The sequence below is a fragment of the Vanacampus margaritifer genome, chromosome 13 (genome assembly GCF_051991255.1).
Source record: "Vanacampus margaritifer isolate UIUO_Vmar chromosome 13, RoL_Vmar_1.0, whole genome shotgun sequence".
Taxonomy (NCBI): domain Eukaryota; kingdom Metazoa; phylum Chordata; class Actinopteri; order Syngnathiformes; family Syngnathidae; genus Vanacampus; species Vanacampus margaritifer.
The window spans coordinates 12,933,159-12,953,361 of NC_135444.1; the positions used below are offsets into that span (position 1 = coordinate 12,933,159).

The 20,203-nt window shown below is 42.0% G+C and overlaps 2 protein-coding genes across 9 annotated transcripts in view; both read left to right on the forward strand.

The window, feature by feature from the left end:
• abl2 (c-abl oncogene 2, non-receptor tyrosine kinase) overlaps positions 1-7,250 on the forward strand; it is a 29,337-nt gene extending 22,087 nt beyond the window's left edge. For all 4 annotated transcript variants that reach the window (XM_077584733.1, XM_077584734.1, XM_077584735.1 and 1 more), the window contains exon 11: positions 828-7,250. In XM_077584733.1, the coding sequence (XP_077440859.1) occupies positions 828-2,629 (1,802 nt within the window). In that variant the 3' untranslated portion in view covers positions 2,630-7,250. The remainder of the gene's footprint in view (positions 1-827) is intronic.
• Positions 7,251-7,480: 230 nt separating this feature from the next.
• Positions 7,481-20,203, forward strand: part of osbpl9 (oxysterol binding protein-like 9) — a 41,212-nt gene continuing 28,489 nt past the window's right edge. For 3 of the 5 annotated variants that reach the window (XM_077584737.1, XM_077584738.1, XM_077584739.1), the window contains exons 1-4: positions 7,481-7,634; positions 8,563-8,613; positions 11,734-11,812; positions 17,518-17,594. In XM_077584737.1, the coding sequence (XP_077440863.1) occupies positions 7,524-7,634; positions 8,563-8,613; positions 11,734-11,812; positions 17,518-17,594 (318 nt within the window). In that variant the 5' untranslated portion in view covers positions 7,481-7,523. Of the gene's footprint in view, positions 7,635-8,562; positions 8,614-11,733; positions 11,813-12,138; positions 12,255-17,517; positions 17,595-17,968; positions 19,294-20,203 lie in introns of those variants that run through there. The other 2 variants (XM_077584744.1, XM_077584740.1) reach the window with 2 other exon arrangements.

The following is a 20,203-nucleotide window of genomic DNA, read 5'->3' on the forward strand; positions in this document are numbered from 1 at the left end:
GTACAAATCAACATTTTCACAAATGTTTTCTCCTTTCAATTGAGTTTTTTTTTTTTCTTTCTTCATTGTTGATAATAAAATGATTCTCGTGCGCTTGTCCGTGACGCAAATAAGTGTGTGGTTGTCATTCTGTCATTGACCCCCTTTCAGTTCATCCAAGCACTAAGCATTATAAATCATACTAAAACACCAAATGAAAACCAAGGTGCTCTCAAATCCCATATCTTCCTGTGATCACAAATCAAAACACTAACATTTTATGCTTTATAATATACATTTGACACTCATGTCTAAGAAAGGTTTGTGTGTCGTTTGACTCTACCAGTCCAAACATTCCCATGCTATAAAGAAGTTCTCTCCAAACTTGACTGGTTCTGCCTTTTTTAGTGTAAAGCCTTGTAAGGCAGTTATAGTGTGTGAGTTGATTATCTTATTAATCGCGCCATCTTGCACATGTGTAACTTCAGGCCTAATCCAGTTAAATGGTTCGAATGTGCATGTGCATGACCTGCATGGATTCAAATTTCTATGCCATTTTCGAATTCTTTTGGGTCAAGTTGGAAAAACAGTCTTAAGGGTCAAAGTCTTGTAAGTGTAAATTTTTATTGGGTCTGCTTTTTTAATGGCTCATTAGACTTGTTAGGGTCGTTAAAGACTCCAAATTGTAAATGTGAATGTGAGTGGTTGTTTGTAGATGTATGAATTAGTCCACCGTGTACATTAGTCCTGGCAAAATACAAAATTTAAAATTAGGAAACCCCAGCTCTGTGGTAATTGTTCTTTAAATAGTTATTTTTTTGTTGATTCTTCTTTTTTTTCCTTTACAGGCTGGACTTCTTTATTAGGAGGTGATGGACGTGCAGGAAGCTCCCCAGCACTGCCCAGAAAACAGCAGCCCCGTGATAAATCTCCCGGCAGCCTTCTCGAGGACGCACTGGACACGGGCGCATTCACACGAGATCGCAAGACGAGCTTCTTCAGCTCCTTCATCAAGAAGAAGTCGTCGTCATCGTCTTCCGCCTCCTCCTCGCCGTCCTCCCAACACCAACAGAACCTCCCGACGCCTCCCAAGAGGAGCAGCTCCTTTCGGGAGATGGAAACGCAGCCGCACAAAAAATACGAGCCCACTGCTGATTTCAGCCCCCCACCTCCGCTACCGCAGTCTGACAGTTTAGGGGGCTTCTCTGCGTCCCCCTCACATTCCCACGGCGAGCCCGCCCAGATTCAGTCACGCTGCTGCGGGGCAACATTTGGACAGAAGCCTTCTGGCGGGGGACTTGTTTCACAGGTAACAAGCGGCACCAGCTGGGGAGGACTCGCCGGATTTTTTACCCCCAGACTTATCAAAAAGACCCTCGGGCTGCGGACAGGAAAGGCAGTCTGCTCAGGGGATGGTGGAAACATGGTTGGGGGGCCTAAACCTTTACCGAGGTCCAATTCTACCTCCTCAATGTCAGCCGGGTTGCCAGACTTGGAGCGTATTGCTTTGACTTTACCCAGGAACCGCAGCGCTAAAACCCCTTTGGAGAGAACAGCTTCAACCACCTCCCAGCCAGAAAACGGGGCTTCACGTCCCCCCGAAACTTTGCTCAGGAGGATGGATGAGGGGACTGCACAGATCAGGGAAAGGCCCAAAGCCAAGCTGCTACCCCGGAGCACTGCCACAGGAGGGAGGGTGCCCGGGGTCGGAGGGGAAGCAGGTGAATCGGACAGTGGGTCCCGGGTGAGGGAGGGTAGAGAGGACGGCGGCGCAGGACTGGAAAGACAGCAGAGCTGGTCGTCCCCCTCTAAGACTTCTAGTTCAGCGGCGTCTTCGTGCGCGGCGGGTGCGCAAACTCACAACCACAAAGTTCCCGTTCTCATCTCCCCCACGTTGAAGAACAACCCGGGCGACGTGCACCTCGTCGGGCTGGACTCTCAGGGGAACCGCTTCAAACTGCTGTCCGAGCACCAAGCCGACCGGGATAGGCCGCGGCTGGTCAAACCCAAGTGCGCGCCACCCCCTCCGCCGACCTTACGCGGCATGCAACACTCCTACAGCGGCGAGGGAGAAGAGCAGGTAGGAGGCGCACCGGTCGAAGTCAACGGAGAGACATTAAAAGGCCACAAGTCGGGGCGGTCGTCAGGAGGAGTGACCACGAGCAGACCGTCGGTGCCACCACCACAAGTGCCTCCCGCTTCCTCCGCAACTCCCACTAAAATGGCCAACGGGGCACCAAGCACCGCCCCTTCCTCCTCACACTCCACAGCTGGCTCCAAAGTGGCACTGCGGCGAACCCGACAGCCATCGGAGAAGGTCCCGCCCGAGCGGGTCAGCCGCGAGGCTCTGCTAGAGTGCGCCGAGTGCCTGAGCAGCGTCCTCCACACCAGTTGCGAAAGCCCCTCCGGCAGCCAAGTGCTGGACGCCGGACACCAGCTGCTGGACTACTGCTCAGGTTACGTGGACTGCATCCCCCAGATGAGGAACAAGTTTGCCTTCCGCGAGGCGGTGGGGAAGCTGGAGCTGAGTCTCCAGGAGCTGAGGGCTTCGTCTTCAGGTGGCGGAGGGCTGAGCTGCGCGGGCTCCCACAGCGTACTAGACAACCTGCACAGCTGCATTAAAGAGATTAGCGATGTCGTCCAGAGGTAGCCGACACTAACCGCCGTCACGCCACAGCAAAGTTCTCTTTCAGATTCCTTCCACCGTTCGTTTGGACATGAGAACAAACGTGTAAAGTACCTCAGAGAAATCGCTACAAAATGTCATCTTTTTGTTTACAAACAGTTGTTTCATCAAACGCTAACACTTATTTTTGCTCCGTCTGACCTGTACATATACTGACGGCCGCGTATGCCAAACTAAAACGCGGTCCACGTCCAAAAAGGTGTGCAATGTTTGCCTCGCGCCGGCCATAATCGTGAAATGAATGTCAAGCGTGTATCGCCAGCACGGATTGGCGCTGAAGTCCAAGCTCACCCTTGCTTGTGTTGTCAGTCTGTCGAATGTGCTCAGCCTTACTGACTAGCAGACAGTCACGCTCAACGTTTCATGAATGTGTGACTCACCGGTCGGGTGCACTGTGTTTCTTGGAGCATTTTGCACGATGTCTAGCAACTGAGGGACCATAACTAATTCTCGAAAGCCGTTTTAGCCGGCAAAGAGGAAATGTTTTTTTTTGTTTTTTGTTTTTTGTACGTTTGATTTAAAACATGTTAACTGTTTTATAATAGGGATGGGCATTTTACTTTAAGATTAAGTCAACCCAAACGTTTTCTTAACAAAAATATGTTCAATGAAGCCCGACTAGTCTAAACATGGTCTTCTGATTTATATTGCGTTTGTAAGAATATTATTTAAGTAGCAAAATTTACTTCTTTAAAAAAAAAAAAAACATTTTTGTTATCCATTACAGGGGGCGGCCATTTTCCATGCCGTCGACTGAAAATGACATCACAGTTCTTCAGGGCTCAGGTAACGACCAATCATGTTTTCTGAACCTGGGCCGTGATTGGTTGTTTTCTGAACCTGGGCCGTGATTGGTTGTTTTCTGGCCCTTTAGCAACTGTGATTGGCAATTGACAATTCTGATCTTACATTACAAGTCAAAATGGTGATTTTATGCTGCTTTCAAGGAAGGTTTGAAGTTTGTTTTATCCCACTCCAAGTTTCCCAGTTGTGCCCTCAAAGCGTTCGAGGCAAATGTAAATAGCAAAAATGGCTGATGCCGATAAATTGCTTGTTGTTCTGGTTAAAGCAACACTAAGGAACTTTCAGTTTATGTTGATTATGGCGCCGCCATATGGACAAAAGAGGTAATGTTATGCTTGAAGGGAAGACCACATTTCCCATAAGGACAAGCGCATTGCGTCTTTTTAGCTCACGCCAGCGAGTGAAAGTCGGGCAAATATTGATCCTTGACTGTCCTTTTATCCGGGTAGCTTTCCTTTTTTCGTTTTTCTTTTTTGCCTCCTCAGACAAAACTTTTTAGTTGTTTTGCAGCTTCTGCCAGGAAAGCAGGAAAGCAGTAATGGTCCGTCGACATTCAAATGGGGCAGTCATCACATTTGTAATTTTTTTCTGGCAGTGTTCCTACCGTCCTCCTCAAAAGTTGCTTAGTGCCAGTAACAATGATACAGACCTTTTCAGGCCATGGTAAAGGTACCATTCAACTAGTTTTAAGTCAATGTTTCATCAAAAAAGTTATGAAAATATTTTATTTAGGTTGAAAAGTTCCTTTTAATTTAATGCCGTCATTCCAAATAACGTTGTGTCACGTGATTAACATATATGGCTTGTATTTACATTTGCCTCATCCGCTTTGAGGTCGGAACTGACAAAATCCGAGTGGGACAACTCAGATTTCCCCCTTACCTTGAATGCAGCATTTATCCCCTGTGAAAGGACGCTCAACAAGTGGACTTTGCTGCCTATTCCACAAACGCAATATTAATCGGAATGCTGTGTTTAGACTAGTGAGGGCACATACAACTTACTGTAAAGAACATTTTTGGGTTGACTGCTTTAATTTCCTTGATTATGGGATCAATTAACTCGTGTGCTGCCATCATTTTTCAAGAAGACGGAATACGGAGACAATGGCTTGATTTGTCACAATTTTGAAGGCTCATTTCATATACTTGCTAATTTAAAGCAAATGTAATCATTCAAATTTGGCAGGGTTGTTATCAACACCTCTCTGTGTAGTGTCAAATTTATCGGACGCGTTTTAACTAGCGATGGTCGAGTACCAATACTAGGTATCGGTATCGGGCTGACACCCAGCCTTATTTATGATCAGAACTAGAAATTGGAAGAATAGAAAATTGCCATTAATTTCATACAGTTTTAAGGAAAAGTGCTATAATTGAGTATATAGGTATTTGTTTAAAATGAATATTACCTATTTTTTTTTTCCATGTATCAAAAGTACTAGTGGTATTGGTACTTGGTATTAGTATCGGTGACCACTCAAGAGTTGAGTACTCATAATGGTATCTGTCTGAAAAAAGTGGTATCGTACATCTCTAATTTTAAATTTACCGGGACTTAAACGGTTAATCAATGATTGTGCCTATCCCTATTTTAGAACAGTGCAGTAGGTGAGATTTTAGTATGGCCATAAATATCTCCTCCACTGTGATTCACCAATGTTACACGAATAGGTAGATAGACCATGGTGGGGGGTTATCGATACACTACCGTTCAAAAGTTTGAGGTCACTAAGAAATGTCCTTATTTTTACAAACAAAACGTTTGGGGGGGGGGGGGTTGCTGCAATGTCTACATACAGTAGTTGTATAGAGGCCCATTTCCAGCAACTTTCACGGCAGTGTTCTAAAGATTTAAGATTCTAACTTTTGTGCAATGATGTTAGCACACAGACTATTCCATGCGAGCAATTGCCGAGAAACACAGAATTGTCTGGGTGACCCCAAACTTTTGAACAGTAGTGTATATACATTGTGGTGGTATACAGTACACAAGGGCCTTTTTAGTGGTTTTGGTAGGAAAACCAAAAATGAAAATAAGTAGTAATTTGGAGTAAAAGATTTTACTTTCCCCACAATATTTAAAAGAAAATGAATGTGGGTTTTTTTTTCTGCCTATGACATGAATGAATTTCACCCCGGCCATGTCGTCAAAAGCATCTCAATATTGATCTCTGGGTGTCCTTTTGCATCACATTTCATCCTTGAGAGGAGCACAGGGTAGCGCAGTATGCCAATTGGGACAGCTTTCCTTGCATGTTATGGACTGTGCAGGACTCCCTGTAGCTTTTGTGGTCGCAGTGCCTCACACGGCTGCAATTTATGAAACACGGTTCAAACACACTGAGTGCTCATCACACTAATTACACAGTACTAACTCTTTAAAGACGAATCTGCAGTCTGTCTTCAGCACATGAACGATTTGTACATTATTTGATTTAAAGAATGATTTCTAGAATGTCTATGTATAAACTTGAATTTTAAATTATTCTTTTTTTTTTTTTATTAAAAGCACAGAACTATTATTTTCTTTTTCGTGTTAAATAATTGTTTTGTTTTATTTCCTATCCAGAAAACAATTTATGTGTAGTCACAGAATAAAGAGTTGTGTTTTACAGCAAGGGTGGGGAACCCGTGGCTTGTGAGAACGTTTGATCCAGTCCCGCTTAGCAGTTATAAAAACAAAACTTCAAAGGACTGTTAGCTTAAAAAAAAAAAAAGAAATGGTGATGGGACAAAGGTTCCCCACCGCTGTTTTAGACTGAGGCCTATCCATCTGCTTTCTGAATGTATTCTTCAGTTCTGAAGTCATCAAGGTGCCGTTACGTTTATTTATTTTTTTCCCACAATTGATCACTGACACGCATTTGTAGTCCAAGCTGCTCTGTTTTATTGAGCACAAACTGCAAGAATTGTACATTTATGCACACATGCACAGAGATCATGTTATTTGGGCTCACAGCTTAATGTACACTGGATAAGGCCTCAGACAGTCAATCGTTGGCACATGTTGTATGTACAAGTCTAACATTTGCATATGAAACACTGCGGGTCCATAACACATACATTTACGCATACTGTGAGTCTCAAATAACGCAAGCGAAATGATGTTTTTCTGTGGTTCTTGGTGCCTTTTATGTGAGCAAAATTCTTTCAAGATTCTACAGCCTCATAAAAACATTCATGTGCCATATTTCTGTTGCATTACACATTTAAGACTTCTTTCGAGCTGCTTATTTGTTCTTTGTGTCATTTCCTTATTTGTTTTCTTGTGTAGTGCATCTCTTTGACAAAGTCTCATCAAAGATAGGAATAAAACTGTCACCACCCTTCAAATATATTAGAGTAACAGGGTCTATGAATAAATTGAGTTGAAGTTTTTCTTCATATCTCATATCTAAAACAATGCTGAATTGACCACAATTGTGTCCTTGTGGTGCTTACTCTGCATTGCTTTTCTTACGCTTGCCTTCATTGTTCTCGTGAGGTTTTTTTTTCTTCTCTACCCTTGTACTGCCTGTTTTGGAAAGTGCTCTGCAGCTCATCATTATACCAAAGTGTTTCAAGTGCAATGAAAGCCAACGCTCACAGTCAGACACGCCATAATGGAATATGTGAATCTACACATGGATTTAAAAAAAATAAAATTATTTTTTTTGTACACATATATTTTTTGTTTGTTTGTTTGTTTGTTTTATTTAAAGCTCACATATATTACTGTGAAGTTTTGCTTATCAGTGTTAAGTATATTGTAAATAATAAAAATATTGGTCAATATTGTATCACTGTTTATTTTATTGGTCTTTTTTCACATTAGTTGCTCGGTACTGATAACATTTTAGCAACATATAGACAGATTAACTTAACTGTCCCCCCAAAAATTTTAATAAGGACCTTTTTTTATATAAACATACTCTGGTATTACGTTTCAATTAAAAATGCATTAACCTGCAAACAAAACCGGGTTTCAATTAACTTTATTGATAGGAACATCTGTTTTTCGTGACGTCACTCCGCAGCACATCGGACTCCTCCCAGTCGTCGGCATTGTAAAGATGGCGTCTATCATGGAAGGGCCACTGAGCAAGTGGACTAACGTCATGAAAGGTTGGCAGTACCGCTGGTTTGTGTTGGACTACAATGCCGGACTGCTGTCTTACTACACGGTACGTCGGTCTCAGCGGTTCGTTACACTCACGCGTTCCACTGGGGTGGGCGGTTATGTGGTAGAAGTTGTCGCTGGATGTGGTGAGGGCCTTCGGTGTTTGTCAGGAGTTAGGGAGTCTCGGGCACCAACAGGCGAGTCTGCTTGTTGACGGTCGTCACATGAGCCAATCACGATGCTCCGTGACGTCCATCTGACCAATCCGGTGGCAACATTTCCGCCATACTTCCGCTTAGCAATATTGCTAGCACAATCTCAAATGGAAAACATATTTAACACAAGCGACATAGTAGTGAACATTTGAATGTTTTGTGTGGCAACGAGACGAAATTGTGTTTATTGCCAAGACTATTTATTGATGTGTAACCGTACTAAGCGTACCAGTTGTTTTGACTGTTGATGAATGAGACAGTGGGAGGAGTCGGTAGCTAACGTTACTTGTTAGTTTAGTATAAATAACATGACAATGACGAATACGCACATTGGCAAACAGTACAACCTGCCAGACAATAACAAGCCCTAATAGTGCCTATATGTGTGGTATCATTGGTATGTAAATGTATTTAGGGATTAATCTCACATAGGCATGCTCTTTCTTTATGGCGTTTAACCTTAGTGCAAACGAATCCTGGTTTGTGTCTGCAAGTGATGCATGTTGCATCTAATCCACCAGAAATACTTAACTTTTCCTTGTGGTTCCTTGACAGAAACCATACCGCCTACTAGCTTTGTCATGACAAGAAGCAGGAGGAAGTCATGAAGACCTTAAATTGTTCCGAGTAGTCCCGGTGCTTGTTTGCGGTCGACCTTCTTGCACGCATCATCACCGCTTAAACCCAGTTTAGCTTTGATTTCAATTTAAGGCAATGGTTACGCATGGATTATGGTTACCCTGTTTTGTAAATACAGTGTTGTTCTGTTTGTTTCAGTCAAAGGATAAGATGATGCGAGGGTCCAGAAGAGGCTGTGTGCGACTTCGGGTAAGTTTCTCCAAGTGAATGTAATCAATTGCACTCATTGCATAAAACATACCCCAAATAATTATCATCCAAAAATAGGACAGTTAAATTATTGTAGTATTCCTAGAAAAATACTACAGACACAGGCAGTCAACACAACCACCCTAATAACAGATATTGTCAATTTGGCACTGATAGCCAACTTGCTTTTGTACTGTAGGACCCGGGAAGATGTATGAAAACTGTGTGGCCTGTTTGTCAAACATTTCACGAGGTTATAGTCAAGTGACGACACCAGCCGGGCCAGTCATGAGTCCTCTGTAAATTGGCCAATTAAGAAAATAAGATGCCAAAAACATATGATTAGCGACATCAAGCTTTAAAAATCGATGGGGTGGGGGTTGAGAAATAATAGAGAAGCACTACACGTTGTTATAATATATGTAAAACACATTTGTTGTGCATGGTGGACCTGCTCCTTGAAGTGGATATGGACCAGGCTGCCCCACAAATAGTGAAAATCTGCATAGAATTGACTAAATAATATTTTGTTTAAAATCAAAAAAAAACTTACTCGGAAGGAAATGAATACATCAGTTTCTGGTAAACAAATACCATAAAAAAGTTTTTGTTTCGAAAACATTTCAGACACATCTCACAAGCTTAATGTGTTGCTTTCTTATATACTTTTAAAACAGCAAGCCTTCATTGTGCCGCCGGATTCATTTGCATATACCCTTCCATAAACTCAGGTGATGACAACGTAAGCTAAAATTGTAAGTAAGACAGAACACGCCATAGTCCATCACTAACCTATGCGAACACAGTTGTAACATCGGAAGTAAATATTTATATGGAAAACACTTTTAAGCCAAAAAATATATGCTTAGTATATCATTTTCGTGTTAAATATTTGTACTACACAGATGTGCAGGGCCCCCCATGCCTTGTTTTCCCTGTTGTCCAATTTGACAGCCTTAAAATTTTGTTGCGCTTGTTGATATTTTGCCACCAGATGGCAGTAGTTTACAGCGTACCAACTATCATTGTGTAATCTTAATTAAAAAAAGGACCAGTCCAAGTTCAGCACATTGAGGGAGTGATTCAACATGCATTCCAGTGGAAATTTTCAACATGATATGCGCATAGTTTACACAAATTCGCTACAGTTCGGTCATTGCAAAAATACTGCCCTCAACTTGCTGGAGTGGAGAGAGTTAACAGTTTTGTCCTGGCAGTGTGGCACATATCATCGACAAGATTATAACAGATTTGTTAAAGCAATTTGCGCCGCTCTGCATATTTTCTGCCAATTTGGAGAAGACAGTCTCATCTTTTAACAGCGTTATCTCTTTCATCGCCGCACTGGACTTGTTGAAAAGCACAGCCGTGGATGAACGTTAGATGTGCTATTTTTGGCGGCCCCGCTCTCTCCCAAGTCACACGTACAACAACAACATAAACAAACCATTGATGTGAAAAGAGGTCACAGTTCAGAGTACTACATTATTGCCCTTCAATAAATGATTAACAAAGTCAAACACTTTGTGCCCTGCAGTCATTCATTGATCAATATTTATGATTCGGTCCTTTATGGTTAGGAACATTCCTTATGCGCCGACTTCTTTCACCGAACTGTTTACTGGGTCAAGCGTATTGTAGTAAGTAAATATGATTCCATTCCGTTGCATGAGTAACAGGAAAGGCTACACATTTTTACTAATACATAATTGATATTTTGCACCATCTATGGTGGGGTTAATTCTCTTTCATCTTTTGCAACATTTATTTATTTATTTTTGCTACCTGACTATAAATGCTGCATTTTCTAGTGCATTTAGATTATACGCAGGTTATTGTGTGACGAAACGTATTCCTTGACGGGGGTGCAGGGGTGCGCGTGGACAATGACCGTAGCCTACGTCAACTAGGAAATGAGTGCGCAGAATTGCATTTTTACACTTATGCGAACTGCACAAGGTGACCAAATACACCTTCACATACATGACTCACTCACCCGTTGCCATTGTGGTTCTTGTGGTTTTTTTGGTTATTTGTTTTAATACTCTCTGCAGTAAGTACAAGGGCCCAACAAATATGGATTTTTTTTTTCACTCTAATGCTGGTTCCGATTTTTGGAATGACACGTTTCTGATTACCGATTAAGTTTTATATAACTTTTTTTTTTTTTTTTTGTCCCTTGACAGTTATAACAATAAAGATGTGATTTACAGCGTTGTGATCCCCCCCCCACCCCCAACTTTACACCAGTGAGAAAAATTGGCAAAAATGTTGAAAAGTTTTAATTTGCAGATAAGATCAAGATAAAAAAAAAAATAATCTGCCGTTTTTAAGAGCTCAAGATGAATCAGTTGGGCCCTAGCAACTATATTTATTCAACCAGGATCTTAGAAAAGAAATTCTCTTGTACTGTCCACAACGTTTGACTAGTTATCATTGTTGACATTCAAGTCCAAATCTATAGGTGGCGGTAATGTGCGTTGATAAGCATTTGCGAACTGCAAAACAACCAAAAGACTTGAGAAGGAAAGACTTGAGGCATAAAAAGATTCAACAATAGACCATGCCACACCTTCTAAGTTTTATGGAAATCTGGTGTAGTTTTTTTTTTTTTTTACTTGGTAGTAGTATAAATACTAACATGAATATAAAATGTTAAATGTCTTAGTTCATGTCAATCTCTCCGAAGTTGTCGATTTACGGTCCCTTCCTTGGTTTGTGCAGTAAGCAGGCAGCTGTGAGTCACACACCCTGTTATGTTGCCAGCACTCTTGTTCCTCTGCAGTCCTTTTAATCTGTTGGCTGCCTGTCCCTTGTGTGTCTATTCCTCTCCTCCCCTCCCTGCCTTTCTCCTCCTCTGCTTTCCCAAATCCCACCTCCTCCTCTTCATCCTTCCCCCTTCGCTTCAAAGGGGCTGCGCTCATGTGTGTGCCACACAGATGTTTGTGTGTGAGCGAGAAAGATATGGCAAGAGGAGATGAACCTTTTTTGAGGTTGGAGTCGAGGTAATTTTGAAAGCAGAGGGAAGGAAAGTGAAGTGTGACGTCTCTCTCTCTCTCTCTCTCTCTCTCTCTCTCTCTCTCTCGGTCTGACTCGCACGCTCTCTTCACTCTTGCCCAGGGCGCTGTGATCGGCATCGATGACGAGGACGACAGCACATTCACCATCACAGTGGACCAGAAGACTTTCCATTTCCAAGGTGAGCTTGGCCCGCTTTTCATTTGGCTGCGTCTTTTTCCATCCCTGGATATTTTTCTCTTGTGGTCTCCTCCATAGCTGCTGCTCGCTTGCCCCATCGGTCTCTCTCGCTCACTCGTTCGCTCCCCCCTCCCTTCCCCTTCCTGCCTTATTAAAGACTTGGGTCAGTCTTGTCCAATGCCAGTAAGCGTGCACAGTCAAAGTGTGATAAGCAATTTGAAGCTTTTCTCCCGGCCGCCACATCTCCTAACCTCACCAAGTTGGATAAATGCGATTTGTTCCGCTGCCTGCCGAATAGATTCCGGAAACGGCAAACAAGGAAGGAAACTGTTTTCCTCAGCACTCCTGCCCGCGGCTGAGCGCGAAGATTGCTGCTTGCGTGTGTTGCAGCTGCGCCTGTGGGAATAATAATGGAATACTGCTGAGCTGGAAGCTGAGCTCAGGTCCCTACTGGCCGCCGCCGCCGCTCTTTGTCCTTCGCTAGAAGCCCGCCGCCGCTGGCTCCGTAACAACCAGTCCGTCCGACCGTAGGGACGGGATTGGCTCCCAGCAACGGCAGCACCACCTCCCAGCCGTGCCAACCTTTCCCTCTTCTCAAGCCAGCCCACCGCAGGCACTTTTTTCCTACATCACCCCGCCAGGTTTTGAGCTAGCAGCCGTCCCGTTTTCCTTTACATCCGTCGTTCCCATCCCTCCACTGGTGTACGTTTTTCCTCTCACCGCCTACCACCTCACTTCCCATTTCATCACCAGCAGCCACCCGCCACTGTCCATGGGCCCCCCGCCCCTCTCACCTCCTCCATGCCCACTCCCATGTCTGTGTTCCGAAGCTGTATGCTGTGGTTCTACAAGCGGAAGGGTAAGGAGAAAACCGCCCCTGCCGTGGTCCACATGCATGTCAACTCCGGGCGGAAAAGACGGAGAGGAGAGAGGGTGTTGGCGGAGCGGCGTGTCCGGTGTCGATTGGGTCTATTGGTTTTGTTGCAGCGGTTCAAGGGCATTTTTGAGCCATGCAAGGTAGATTGTTTAGTCAGGTGTGATAGAGAAAGGGCTATGTGCAGTCTTGCACGTCCACCCATTGTTGACTCACTGTGGAAGTATGACTATGCTATCAGTTTGGTTTTATTAGGTTGAGACATTTTCAGGACGGAAGTAATCGCAACACAACTATGTTTAAAGTCAAGGAATGATAACTCCTGTCTGTATCTTAACACAGTGTGCATTTTTTGTTAGTTACAGTGGTACCTTGACTTTTTGTTTGCTCTGTGTTGCAGGCCAAAATTTGAGTTATGCGGATGAAAAAAAAGAAATAAGTAACAATTATTGTACAGTAATGCCCTCACATGTGGGCAAGGAGAGCCACATTCGGCAGTTTATTGAACAGGACAAACACAAACATATGAAACGTGAGCACTCGCAAGGATCACTGTAGAACTCAACTCGTGCCCAACCTGGTGTCACTCGGTAGGCCACGCCCCTTAAAGGCGCACATACATCACGAAAAACGGCATTCGCTGGCATCAGGCCGAAGCATTGTATCTACTACGTAGGGCTGGGCAATAAATCAAATTAATTTGATACATCGATGTTTTAAAAATCGAATAGTTGAAAATTTGCTAAATCGTGAAAACGAGTTTTGTCTTCTGGATAATGAAATTCTGTTATTCTTATGTTCTATTACATCCAAATGTTTTGTGAGTTCTAATTTTGCACAAATGGCAGAATGCTGGTTTACAATAGCTACCAACTAATTAATTATGGCCTTTAAGCACAAACTATGAATGTTAAGTTTATTAAAACGGAACATTTTGCACAGGAATTATTTTTGAATAAAAGAAACCTTGAAATAAATGTTAGTTGGGTTTAAAATCGTTATCGTCCTAAATGACTGAAAAAAAAATCTATATATATATATATTTATTTTTTTTTTGCCATATTGCCTACCCCTACTCAAAAGTAGTCATGTTTCATGAGACCACAAAAACAGCAGCTTTGTTCAACTATTAACATTGCATCATCAAAGACTGCAAGCCATCCATCCATCCATCCATTTTCTTGACCGCTTTTCCTCACAAGCAAGCCATTTTAAATTGGTCAATAAATTGGGACACCCCCCCCCCCCCTCCCCAATTTTTTTATTTTATTTGTATTTTTAAATATTTAATTAACTAAAATATGAGTTAGGAATTGTTCGGCCCAACACCAGCGATTTGGTAAAAAAAAAAAAAGTGTTAATTTCTTTACATTGTCCAGTATTTAATATAACACTGTTCTTTGTTGATAATAAAAAATTGTGTGTGTGTGTTTTTTTTTTTTGACTGGAATGGATTAATGACATTTAAATGGGTAAATGTCAAGGTACCAGTGTCTTAAAACATGAGCTAAGCGGGCTAGGCTCACACTGTTTTACTGCTGTAATAGTTGAACACCATTAGATGAGATCATGGACTCTATAATTGATCGTGATTGGCTGAAAAGAGCAGAGATGCTGTTGATTCAGTCTCAGTCTGGCCTTAAGAAGAAATTGAGGCCATGCCAATCTCCAGCCAGACTTCCACTATGGCACAACTCGTACAAGCAGTATGATTTCAGCTCCTTGTTGTGACACAACATTCAGAGATAATCTCCTGTGCCTTTTTTAGAAAAATATTCCCAAAATAATGACAACGCTATTAAATGATAGCTGACTACCAGATACCAGACTGACACTGAGCCATCCCTTGTCCTGCTGGAGCAAAAAAGTGGAAAATGAGCACGAGATACGTGCCGAACATTAGACAGGCTTTTAGCTCGGAGATGGGATGTTGTGCCGAGGGGATTCCACTGTCGCAGTGAAATGATCTTAGTCTGAGGATGCTGGATTGTCCGTCTCTCTGGATGGGTTTTTCCTCATTTTTGAAGTCATACATAGGCCTCTTAAGTGTTGTGTTGCGCTAACTAGGTTTTTCTGGGATTAATACGCGTTGCCTCCTACGGGACGGTCCGTCTTATAAGCGGAAGTGTAGTTGTTATTCAGCTGCTGTGCCAGCTTCGATTGTGTCTCCGTCTCTACTGTGCTTTTATTTAGAGGAGCATCCATTATTAATCAGCCCATCTCTACTGGCGGTGTCTCAGAGTTACCTGAGAGCCTTTTAGCATCCCCTTTTTCATCCACTCTCATTCACCTCCTCTTATCTACCGTCGCCATCCTTCCTGTCTTCCCCATCCACTTTTGTCAGCAGCATGAGAACTCCTCCTGACTGTTGTGGCCCTTGCTTTGATATGACCCACCTGGGCTATAGATTTTAATTTTATTTTTTTCTCATCCATCCATTTTGACTAGTAGTTTTAATAGGATTACCCAGAGCCATTCAGCCCAAACAAACACTTTTGTGTTCACCCTAAAATGCTGCATTGTCATTGCAGCACACTGTGGTGTCTTGGCAATGTTGGTAGGTCTTCCGTCCCCCTGGAGCATGCACACAAACATCAGCTGGTGGAGAGATGGAGGCGTGAGGAAAGAAAAGGGCGGGATGAATAATTCAGATGCATTTTGGACGGACAGGGGACAGCGGACGCTAAGCATTTTAAATGGAAACGTTGCTGCAAAACTGACCTCTTTACGTAGAAAGTGCCACCCATGCAGTTATGGCAAGAAGTATTTTGTTGACATTTTTTCCCCCCCTTAAAATAAAATGATTAAAATGTAACTAAAGTGTAGATTTTTCCTCTTAAATTAAAAAAATATATTTTTTTACTTTTTTTTAAATTTTATTTTATTTTTTACAAAATCCTATAAAGAGCCTATCAATTCAGAACTTTTTGAGTCGTAATTTTGACTACCGTAAAAAAAAAAAATTTTTTTAATAACTTTAAGTAGCTGAATTTTACAGTGGTTTGATTGCTCTTGGTTTTATTTCCACTTCATTCTTGCTTCTCTGTTGCTTCTCTCTCTTAACACATCTGGATGTTTTTTTAAATACTTAATGTGTCTGTGCAGATGAACTGAAGGATTACATATTCCTACTGTAATGTACCTTGCTCTTCCTTCAGGGAGAAAACAAATCCATCAAAGTGTTGGGCAGAGCTTGTATTGTTCTGTGACGAAATCTACGTCAAGCCCGCAGCGCTACTTCCATCAAGAATGGAGCTAAATAACATTAGCCTCAGTAACCTCTTCCTCTGGAGAGTCTATTAGGCTGAGGGCGAAGCGAGGGGGGCTGTCTGAGTGGGTTGGCCTGAGCCGAGGCTGTCTCTTTCGTTTGTTCGAAAGCTTCTCTGCACTGCTCAGCCTGTCTTAACTCATCCATCTTAATGTTGTGGCTGTTTATGTAAAATGTATTAGACAACCACCTAATGTCAGGTACATGCCACAGCATCCCTGCATTAACATTATTAAAAATGACCTAATTATTTTTCTTTTTTTTTTTGTGAGGGATGTTTGTTACCAATTTTTTTCAGACTGATACCAGTCACCGATACTGATGCCAGGCCCAAGTATGTATTCAATGAGAGTTAATTTTAACTCATTCACTGCCATTGACGGCTATAGACGTCAAAAATTCATTTGAACTATTTCTATTAGTTTAACATGTTTTCCCCACTTTTGTTAACAAGAGTAGGAAAACCTAGAATTTTTTTATTGTTCATTTAGAACAGGTATAAAGTTTGTGATTAATTGTGAGTTAACTACTGAAGTCATGCAATTAATTACGATTAAAAAATTTAATTGCCTGACGCCCCTAATTTTAATTTTAATTAATCGCATGACTTCACTAGTTAACTCATGATTAATCACAAATTTTATATCTGTTCTAAATGTACAAAAAAAAAAAATCTAGGTTTTCATACTTTTGTTAACAAAAGTGGAAAAAACATACTAATAGAAATAGTTCAAATGAATTTTTGACGTCTAAAGCCGTCAATGGCAGTGAATGAGTTAAAGAAAGACCTATATATCCAAATATATGATTGTTCCATAAAATGAATGGCAATTTTTTTCCTTGTCTTGTTCCTGGTCGTAAAACGGCCAGAAAATGGCGGCCCACACGCAATACCTGGTATCTGTACTCACCCATCGCTAGTTTTTCTAATGGTTAGTGCAACAATAGGCATAATATTTTATCTGACGTTGAAGATTTTTCTAATGTTTTCCTTTGAAAAAAAAAAAAAAAGCAAAACATTTATTATTCTTAATTTTAATATCAAATTATGGTTATTTACTTGGAACAGAAAAAAAATAATTTAGTGATTCCACTGTGTGCTTAATTCATTCCTTAATTTTCATTGAGACCCAGTGAGAAAAATGTAAATTCCGTGTGGAATTCCTCATTCTTAAAATTGAAACAGTCCACATTAAAGCACTTGATAATGTTGGATGGTCTCGTTAAGATCGGTCATCTAATGAATTTAAAATAATGTGTTAATCACTGTTACATGTTATGCAGGTGTTATGTTTTGGGTCACTGTTCAATGAGGGTGTTGCTGTGTGCGTGTGCAATGAGGGTGCAGCTTCGTCATGCTCTATTTCACCCAAATGTAAACATTTCAGACATGTGACATCAGTGCTGATGTCTTAGTAGAGAATTTCCTGAATATATATATTTTTTTGCTTGCCTTATCAGCAACTGCAGTTTTCAATGTCCCAAGTGTGTGATGTCTGCTGACAGAGTACGCCTATGTAAGAAATATGGCTCACTGGGCGTGTCTGTATGCTTGCGCCCTCAGCCAGAGATGCAGACGAGCGAGAGAAGTGGATCCACGCCTTAGAGGGAACGATCCTGCGGCACACCCACCAACTCCGGGTAGGAAGCCATGCTTGTGTTTGTATAAACATTCGTTTTTGACTTTGGCTGTGTGTGTTTAAATACTTTCAGTTAAGCTCGGGGGGACTTCCTTGTTTTAATGCCTGCAAATGCAAATTCCTTATTTCTCCTTAGTTGTACGTATCCTCGAAAGTGGTCTTTTCAACTACGTCGATGTGCTGCTTTGGCATTTGACAATTTAAGATGTGCTGGGACATTCTTGACATATTCATTTATAAATCTTTTCAGAAGAGATTTTGGATGATGTTATCACTCATAGTGGTGAACAGGAAATTTATTGTAAAGCAGCTGGCCTATTTCTTACGCTTTAATGACAGTTAAGAATGTTTAACAGTGTGACGTATGATGTCAACTCATCTACAGCAGCGTTGTTTACATAGTGAACCCCTTGTTTTGTTGTTCATATTCTCACAGGGCTCCTGTGAGAATTTGTACCCGCCGCCCCCCCGTCCCATAACTTTTCTTGGGCAAAGGGGAGCCGCCTCAAATTTGCTACACTTGCTGAAAATGATCATAAGAATACATGGAAAAAGCCACGTGATGGCAAAGGTTCACCTTTTTGTTCACCCTGCCCATAACTTTTCTCTTGGGCAAAGAAAGGGGAGCCACCTCGTATACTATAAAACTGATTTAAAAAAAAAAAAAAAGAAAAAACGGATGTAGCTATCAGACTTTTGTTAGAAGAAAAAAAACATGATTTGGTAGATTTTTATTTTTTTTATGTTTGAATATACAATTCTTAATTCTCTGTTCTGTGTGTCAGTTTTACAGTAAACCTCAACTGTGAGTATCAAAAACAGCTTGAAGCAAGCACTGTTTGAAATTTGTGTAAATGTGAGGGCAGGCGGTAAGAAATACTTTAAGTGTGGCTTAATACGTTTGAATGTGTTTATGTTTAAAGCAGGTACGTAGGAATTTTTTTATGTCTCTCTATTGTGATCCAATTTTTCAAAAAAATAATTTTATTGCCTTTTTTCCCCATGATATCATTGTTGAAGAGCATCAATATTAATGCCTCCTTTTGTTTCTTTTAACTTTATTTGCTCACTACCACCACCACCCTTTGAAGCAAATCCATCTGATGAGCTAAGAGCATTGCTCAGTACACAGACACGCGCACACACATGCAGACTTAACGCGCTGCTGTCATCGCATCATGTGACCCACTCTGCCCAATCCGAGAGCCGCTTGCTAGCTCAACCAAACATCTGCCCCGGCTGCCTCAGCCAATGGGAGCAGCCGTTTGTGATGCTTGCCCCCTGTCCGGGTTTGCTGCTGCTCGGTGTGTTTTCTCCACCGCCTACGTGAGAAGGAAATGTGCCTTTCCTGCCAGGGGAGGGTCCTGGATTAACTCGGCTGTCCGTCTCATACTAAACGCCCTGCTGATAGAAGATAAGACGGGATCAACTGCCCGGTTAACTCGCTGTGAAGGTTGCCGCGGCGGTTATTGTCGTATTGCGGTGGAGCAAAAGAGTAGCGTTTGTTGTTCCTTTAAGAAAGAGGAGGAGGAGGCAAGAGTGAGGAAGAACGCTAACTTGGACCAGAGCTGGGTGCCTTGTTTGAAGAAATGACGGAGCACAACAAGAGGCAGTGGAGAGATCCTGTGTCAGGATTAAATGCCCTGATGGACAAGATGCGCGTGGTTTAGCTCAGCATGTCTATTGGAGGGCGCCACCCTGTAAGTAAAGCGCACAAACGCGCCACTGCATCACAGAAACGACTTAAACGGCTGCAGTGCGGGGTTGGGACAAACGGCGTGGAAAGATAAATACAAAAGGGGGAGGGGGCGAGAGCAGCGTTGTTTGGCAAGTCTGGTGTTGTGAGGGTTTGACTGTTTCTGTGTGACAGCCTGCTAAGCTCCTTTTTAATGTGTTCCCGCTGTGTATGTGGCACCGGCACTCAGATGTGACGACCTACTGTGGGAATAAGTGGGAGTGCAGGGGCACACTGGAGAGGCTGGTATTTTAAGAAACCGTGAAGATGTGAGCATCTGGCGTGTCTGCAAAATCTTGTTTACAGTGTCAAAGAGCAGCTTTGTAGTTGTTGAGTTGTGAGCAAAAATGTGAATTACTTAAATGGTGGCGGCAAACTTCACAACATGCAGACAGGGAATTATTAATTTTTTAATTGCCATTCTCAGACTAAGTTTACAGTCGTACACACAATATTTATACTGTGTATTTTACCAAAGCACGTAACTTTCTTACAAAAGGCCTAAAAAAAAAGATAGCTGACTCATTTAGCCATTTTCAGCAGTAAGAAGTTAATATTTTGTCTATAATGATTTTGATAACTTCATTATTTTTCATGTACAATTAATACCATAAAGAGACATTTTGCCACTTGCTTTCGGCTGAAAATGACATCACATATGCTTGGGGCTCAGGTAATGACTAATCATGGCTCAGTTTGCTCACGTCACGTGACGAAACCTAGAAATCAGATGAGCCATGATTGGTTGTTACCTGAGCTCTGAGCACCCGCGATGTCATTTTCAGTTGACTTTTTATTGCTGAAAATGGCTAAATGCGTCAAGTATGCCTTTAATGCAAAACACTATAGATAGTACGGGTGGGAATCTTTGAATG